Source organism: Anser anser, assembly GCF_964211835.1.
Source record: "Anser anser genome assembly, chromosome: 1".
NCBI classification, from domain to species: domain Eukaryota; kingdom Metazoa; phylum Chordata; class Aves; order Anseriformes; family Anatidae; genus Anser; species Anser anser.
Window position 1 is genome coordinate 45,103,585 of NC_139720.1, and position 7,967 is coordinate 45,111,551.

General features: G+C 49.5%; 1 protein-coding gene across 1 annotated transcript; it reads right to left on the reverse strand.

Moving 5' to 3' along the window:
* Window positions 1–268: 268 nt before the first annotated feature.
* Window positions 269–7,674, reverse strand: LOC310893573 (retinoic acid-induced protein 3-like). Its single transcript, XM_083822743.1, has 4 exons — window positions 7,258–7,674; window positions 3,370–4,340; window positions 2,294–2,346; window positions 269–1,619 (listed from the first exon to the last, which is right to left on the reverse strand). Exons 2-4 carry the CDS (start codon window positions 4,292–4,294, stop codon window positions 1,527–1,529), a joined length of 1,071 nt encoding a protein of 356 aa, XP_083678869.1. The 5' UTR covers window positions 4,295–4,340; window positions 7,258–7,674; the 3' UTR covers window positions 269–1,526.
* Window positions 7,675–7,967: the final 293 nt, after the last annotated feature.

Genomic DNA, 7,967 nt, shown 5'->3' on the forward strand with positions numbered 1-7,967 from the left:
CTTGTGCACTTGCAGCATTGAATCAGCTCTCTGTATTCAGGAAAAGTAGCATGGAGAAGCTCCTAACCCCATTCTGAATCCTCAGGCAGCTGATCACTGGTCCATAGCGACAGCTCTGAAGAAGCCAGCAACTCTTTCCCATTTTGCCCCCAAATGTAATCTCTTAGGTGGCCCACTCCAAGCCATGGAGAGCTGCTGCTGTCAACCCCTCACCCCACCTGCCATTGGAGGAACCATGTCCCCGAGGAAAAACACCAGTCTCTCGTAGTCAGGCTGTTCAGGTTTTTATTAATTAAATATTCCATATACAAAGTACTAAATAAATATATAGCTGTGTCAGACACCAGTGTACCATACACACAGACCTGGAGAGCTCTGTGTATTTATATGTGAAATTCCACGGAAAGCTATTTGCCAAATGTAAAGCAGGCTGCAGAGTGATTCAGCTCTGCAGGCTCATTGCTCATCACCAGGGTGCAGTCCTCGCAGCACAAGTGCGGGCACATATGTGCACACACTCGTGTTCGCTCATTCCTGGGACGAAGGGTGCCCATCCTCCGTAGTCTGGCTGATTGGGAAATGTCAGTGTTAATGCCACAGAAACATTTGGGAGGAAGAGCTCAGAGGTGCATGGGACGGGGTCCCACTGGGGCACTGCAGGCAGCTGCAGAGAAGGGGTTTTGTCGGCAGGCACCCACAGGCTGGGGTGGCAGGGAGGGTCTGCGGGGCACAGCAGGCTCCCTGGGGGGCTCAGTGAGGCTCGTGGTCAGGAGTTAGAGCTGGGGGGGAGGCTGATGCTAGAGGGCAAATCAGAAAATGTGTCAGTAAATATGTGTGGATGTTTTTATGCCTTTTAATTTTCTTCATCATGTATGGTCCCTAGCTGATGGATCTAAGAGAAAAAAAGGAATACTATTTATTTTTATTGTTTTTTTTTAAATGTCTCTCTGTATCTCTCCTCCACTGATTCTGGAGGAGAGCCAAGCAGGGCTGGGGGCAGACACAAAAGTGATGGTGGTTAGATAGGGGCACCTTGCTAGTACCTGCGATGTGCTCGCAGGTGGGTAGGAGCCAGGACATGCAGGGCTGATGCTCTTGCTCCCTCCTGTTCTCCCGTCAGACGTGGGCAGCCACGTGGGCTGATCTGGGGCAGAGCAGGTCCCATGCCCAGCTGATGATCTTGCTACTCTAGCTCTGCAGCATTCCTGCTGAAAATAGGACAGGACAGGCTCTTCCCGGGACATTTCTCTATCTGAAGAGATGAGCTCCATCCCACGGAGAAACTGGGTGAGCAGGGACAGGATTGCTAGAGCCATGTCTGAAAGTTGTGTTCGAGGAACGAGAGGGGGCTACAAGGGTGCCTGTGGGAGAACCGAGGGAAAAGAGGGCCCCTCTCCTTATCATCAGCATTGCCAGTGGGGGTCTGAGACTGTCTCTTCTGCAGGATCAGTGCACTTGTCACCGTGTGGCCCATTCCCCGGGCCTCTGCTGATGGGTGCTCAGTCTCTTTGCTACCTGCAGAGCTGTTACATGGGGCCTTTCCCACCAGTGTAGTCATGGTATGGGCTTGTCTGTGCCTTGGGCCGAGGGATGGAGAAATCATTCCGGGTGTCAATGGTCTGAAAAGGAAGTGAGAAACTTTTTACTTTCAAAAAATGGAAAAAAAGTTATGAAATAGAGATAAAAATACAGGGGGAGGGGGAAACAGAACTGAAGGTTTCCCAAGAGTGTGACTGATGACGCTGCGGAAGAAGATTCTGGCAGCAGAAACCAGCTGCTGAGACATGCCTCCAGAGGACATGTGAGGACAGAAGGTGAGCTACTAGTCCTGGCCAGGCCGTGGGCTGAAGGAGGACTGGTGAACGTACACTGCATCGTGCAGGCTGCCACTCTGGGCCTGCACTACCAACCCGTGGTGATGGCTGGTGGGAATATATTCAGGTCATGGGCTGGGAAAAGGAGCAGTCTGCTGAGGAAGGGTCACAGAGTATTGCAGGAACCGTGCTCAAAGAGAGGACTTCTTATGTGATGTCACATCAAGAATTATTGAAAACCACAACCTGAGATTTTGCCCTGGGTCCCTCTTGCCTTCCATGGTCACAGGCAAACCCTCCCCGCAGCCACAGGCACCTCCACAGGCACACATCCTGGCATCACCTAGCTCCATAACCATCCACCTGCCTCTGCAGAGCCTGCTATATGCCCATCTGGCTTTGCCCCTTCTCCCCTTCCAGTCAACCCCTGGACTGCAGCCTACTTCTGGTGAAATGGGTGAAAAGGGGTGTGAACTTACCTTCAGCTGAAAATGAGAAGAGTACGGGGAGTAGCTGGGGTCTTCCCTGTCTCCTGAGTCACAAGACAAAATGGGGGAAAAGGTAGTGAGTTAGCGTCACTTGGTAGCTCAGAAATACCACACCAAGGGAGACTTAAGAGCCTGCAACTATGTTAGCAGCTGATTTTAGTTTAACCAAACTCGATGCAATATGCAGGCAGGAATGCATTAAAATCCATGGGTGAGTTTCTTATTAAACATTTCCTTATGAAATCAGGACTGAATAGTATTGCAAATAATAGGACATAGGTGGCCTTGGAGTTTAGACCACCTCCTGTTGTCTCATGATTACTCTTCTCCTCTCTGGCCAAATCTCTCCAAAGGACATTCACAAAACCCCCTCTGCAGTACTCCCTGAGAGAGCACATCCTTTCTCTGCTATTCTTCGACAAACCAGGAGGTCTGACTGCAGTGGACAAACGTGATCTCAACAGCAGATCACTGGGATCTGCTGAGAATCATACTATTCACAAGGAGTACAGTCACACCTCCCCTCCATAGCTTTGGAAGGTCTCAGCTGATAAAATGTTTTGCTTTGTCCCAGTAGCGATGAGACTTAGATAGCAAAGTAAGACCTCTGTGCCTCCTTTTTGGATGTGGGATTTTATTTTTAAATGGATAATGGGAACAAGATCTGAACTGGAAGAAAAAATCTCCCAGGTATAACTTGGAGAGGTCCCAGGTGCAAAAGCATTGCTAAGAGACAAAAAAAAAAAAACTGTCCTGATTTTTTACCTGGACTTTCCAGACATAATAGAGTCATAGGAAATTACCTCTCAGCCTGACACACCAGGACACTCAGTCACTCCTTCTACACATCTGTGGTTTCTGCTTTGGTCCTTACTCTTTTCCCTGGTCTGTCTAGAGATTCATTTCCATTTGCATTTCTTCATCAGTCTGAAACTTTTCTCTTTCCTACCTGTGAATTATTCATCATCTTCAAGTCTTGTCTTGTAGCCCTCCTACCTTTTTTAACTCATAAGTGGTGCATGCATGCTCAGGGCTGAGGGAGAGTGCAGTCAATCAATTCATCATACCTCGCACAATTTCATCTTGGGTGTAGGCACGGTTGTCCACTCCAGTAGCCTGCTTTATGAATGTGGGCTGGCAGAAGTCATTTTCTGGGGGGTAGTCCTCCAGCTTCAGAGGGGCAGTGAGGAAGCAGATTTCAGGGACAATATACATTATCAAGAAGATCCATCCATTGGACACCAGAGCAATGGCCACAACAGGATCATCCCAGGCAGGTTTGTTTAAAAGTTGGTTGCCTTTTGTGAGCATAGTGATCCACACAACCCAAATGGCAATGGAGAACAGGACTGTGACAAAGATGTGTGCCCCGTGTCTCTTCCAGCTCTTGTATGGCCCACAGAATGTGAACATGGACATCAGGAAGGTCAAAGCCATCAGGAAGAGCACGTAGATCAGAAGCATGACAAAGTCCTTGTTGGCCTGCTCTGAAAGCATAAGCTGAAAATCATCTCTGTAATTTACTAGCATGGTGACTAGGTACTCAATGTTGATCACAATTTGCACGAGGGCAAAGGAAACAATGAGCAGCAGCAACACCAGCCAGGAGAAGGGCTTTTTTCCTCTCACTAGTTTGATGAGGTTGAAGGCATGGGTGAGAAGGCAGGAGAAGCAGAGTGCAAAGAGGACTCCAAATAGGAAGAAGCGAGTGGGGCGAGTATTTTCATTGCTTTTAATGATGAAGGCAAAAGTGAGACCAAAAATGCCGAGTGTTCCTAAGAGGAAGAAGAAGTAAATGGAGATCATGTGCCTCTTGTTGTTGTCTTGGACTTTACAGATGAGGAAGAAGAGGGAGCAGATGAGGAAAATGGTGACGAGGACTCCAGCTGTAGCCAGTGACTCCAGGACAATCCCCCAGGCCTGCTCCATGTCACAGAGCAGGAAGTAGTCAGAATGGATGCTGCCGCAGCCTCGGGGAACTGGCGTCGTCATCCTGGTGCCTTCTTGAACAACCCCACTGGGAAATGTTTCCTCAGAGCTGTAGAAAGAGAAAAGTCACAGGCTGTTGCATCAACCACCTGGGTGCTGCAGCACTGGGGAAGGAGAGGACAGATGTCCATCCCCACCTCACCGGGCAAGGACACCGCAGTGCTAAGGATGTGGGGCTGTGGCAGCAGAGCTGTCCCCTTGTTTGGCTCTGGCTCTCTATCAAAGGCAAGCCAAGCCCCTTAGCAGGAGGCGATTCACCTTACAAGTCCTCTGTACTGTGCGCAAGGTTGTGCAATGCTGCAGGAGCGTGGGCAGCAGGAGGAAGGTGAGGCCCTTTTGCAGGTGTTAGCCTGGTGCCCTGTGGCACTGAGACTGAGCTGCCTTGTCACTTTTGTCCCAGGTGATACAAGAGCATGTGTTAATCATGATACAGTTTACACTCTTTTGACAAGTTCAAACAACATCAGTATCCGGTACCAGTGAGCTCCAAAGATGAGCAATACAGAACAGGAAACTCTCCTTAGTTTGTTTTCCCTCTATTACTTTCTCTGAAACACTTGTGGCTTTTGTTTATGGGTATGAGTGAAAGGAAGCTTTAACTGCCTTTTATCCTGCAGATAACTAACTTGGATGCCTCCAGCACAACTCTTCTCAGTGCAATTTAAATAGCAAATAAAGGAAAATATTGAGGTTGTTCCACCTGGAGAAGAGAAGGCTCTGAGGAGATTTTATAGCAGTCTTCCAGTACCTAAAAGGGGCCTACAGGAAATCTGGGGAGGGGTTCTTCTGTCAGGGAGTGTAGTGATATGACAAAGGGTAATGGCTTTAAACTAAAAGGGAGTACGTTTAGATTAGATATTCAGAAGTTCTTTACTACAAGGGTGATGAGGCACTGGCACAGGTTGCCCAGAGAAGCTGTGGATGCCCCATCCCTGGCAGTGTTCAAAGCCAAGCTGGATAGGGCTTTGGGCAACCTGGTATGTTGGGAGGTGTCCCTGCCCATGGAAAGGGTGTGGAATTAGATGGTCTTTAAGGTTGCTTCTAACCCAAACCATCCTGTGATTCTATGACTCTAAGATTCTATGAAACCAACCATGAACCCCAAGCTCACAGCCCTCCTTCTTCAGGGTAGTGCAGCAATAAGAACTATCCCAAATATCTCAGCCCCCTCCCCAAATTATTGCCTTGCGTAGCTAAAGGCCTGACATGTCAGAGCTAATATTGTCACTACGTGAGAAGTAACCAACAAGTCACTGCTCGAGGAGTCCATGAGTCAAGGAACCTAGCGTGTTCCTGCTGTCTCATCACGAAGAGTTCAGTGCTGGCTGAGTAAGCCTGGTTTAAGCCTGTCTCGCCAGGGGATCAAGGGGCTGTTTAGGTGAGCTCTGCCCATCGCCATGGGGAATTAAGTTGCCTACTTCTTTGGGAGCCTGAAGCATGTGCAGAAACCACTGCAAGAGGACGTTGGACACTTTATTGCCCATTATGCAGGCACTGAGTGAACTTAGATCCCAGTGGCAGGTAGTGCTTTGTAGGTCCAAATTGTTCAGTTAGATTCAATCTCTAAAATCTCTCAAAATAGGAGTTTAGACACAATAGCAGCATGAAACATGGGAAAATCTGGCCTTAATGGTGACCTGCACTGGAAAGCACTGGAAAGTCTTTCTTTTCTGATATATCAACAAAAAAAGAGTTGATCTTGCTTGCTGTGCCATTTACCTTGATTTTCCCCCTCCAGAACAACATACTGCAATTACAAGGCTAGTGTTAAGACACATTCTGGGGAGAGGAGGTTGAGTCTTCAATAAATGGCAGCTGACCTAACCAAGGGATAAATGAAGGGGGAAAACATCACTGACTCACTCCCAGCCCCACATACACCTCAGTGTTACCTGATTAGAAATAGCGAAATATATTTCCAGCTTTTAACCTCACTCTGTTAAAGGAGATGTGCAGCTCTTCAAAAAGCTGGCTACAATAAAATGCAAAGTATGCGGGAGCTCTGGAATCTTGTGGAGAGAATGACGGTGAATAATACATGCAAAAGTTTTTGCAAATCATTATTCATAACATTATGGGGATTTACAGTCACTTGTACAAATAGTTGAGAGTTATCTTGACATTTGTGAAAAATGAATAATGAACCTTTTTGAAAAACTAGAGAGCAAATGCTACAATTCTATCCACAGAAAGTTGCTGTTGATCAGATCAATTTGTCTATTCCCAGCTCCGACAGGTCCAGACCAATGCCGGCTGTCGGGGCAGGTGGAGAGCCCAGAGAGCCAACGAGACCCCAGGGCAGCACAGAGTGCACACCCAGCTTTGGGACCTGTCTGATGCTTACTGCAAGTGGTGCTTGCCACACCACCAGCTGTTTGTTCCAGGCACTTGGAACAAACAGGATGTAGAGAACCTTCCTGTCTTGGAGAACTGGGCCACTTACTGTTATTTTTACTCCTTTTTCTTTTTTCCCAGGACGGATGGCATACGAGGTATGAAGAGTCTCTGCCTTGTCTCCCTCTCCCCAGAAGCTGAGCCTGCCCATCTGGCACTTACATGAATCTCCAGGATTTCCAGGGGCTCTGCAGTCTGTGCAAGGAAGCCTGTGCTGTGGTAATTTCACTACTGCTGCATCTGCATCACAGCTCACCCCAAACTGTGGTCCTCACTGTAGTGCTGAGTCTTCTCCCTCCAGCCTGAGCCTGTTCTCTCATTGATACTTGTGCATAAAATACGCCCATCCAGCCACAAATTTCAAATCACATCCCAGCGAAGTCTGTCATAACAACCCCAGCTCCAGCTGGCAGTCCCAGGTTAGAGTCAGGGGTGGGAGGCAGTCTCTGTTTGCCATGGCACCCCACGCACCCTCCTCTCCCACCCCTATATCCGTGGTCCTGCACGCCATCCCACCCCAGGCGCACAGCGTGGGTCCGCTCCGGATCCTGTAGGACATTGCCTGGAATTACCTTTGTGGGTCCTGCCCGGAGAAGGCAGCAGAGAGGCTCCAGCTGGAAGAGGCCACCTCCCAGCACACCAGTAACACAGTCACCTCCTCTCCTGTGACCCCAGTGGAGCAGCAGCCCTGCGCTTGCGCTCCCTGGGAGCTTTAAAAGCTGGAGGGCTGTGGAGGTGTGGCTGAGCACACCTATTCCAGTTCCACTACCTCTCCGACGCTGCTATGAAAATACGGTCCCCGTGCCAGGAAATGAAGTCTGGGCTCCTGACGTCAGCGGGGCAGTCACCCCTGCGGCAGGGTGGGGATGGAGCCTGACCCAGCCCAGGGTCTGTGCCGAATGCTGCTCAGCCAAGCGTCTGATAATGTGCTCCTCTGTCTGACTCCTGGCATCTGTAGGGGAGGGCCATGGCTATGAACAGAAGCGTGTCCCCTATCTGCTCCAAGCCCTTTGCCTGGGTGCATGCTTTCTTGCCAGATAACTGCTTTCGAGGTGGACATGGAGGAGGTCTCAGGATGCAAATGGCCCCATAGCACCTGGAGGAAGAGCAGCTGCAAGCCTGGCTCCAGGGACAGTTTCTCTGGGCTCTTGCTGGGACCTGCATCCGTGCGTGGGCACACGTCCTGCTGTCTCTCCTCTCATCACTTCCATGGGTGCCAGAGAGAGCCATGTGCTGCTTCCCAAGGGCAGCTTGCCTTTCCCGGGGCCTCGCTCTGCCCAGC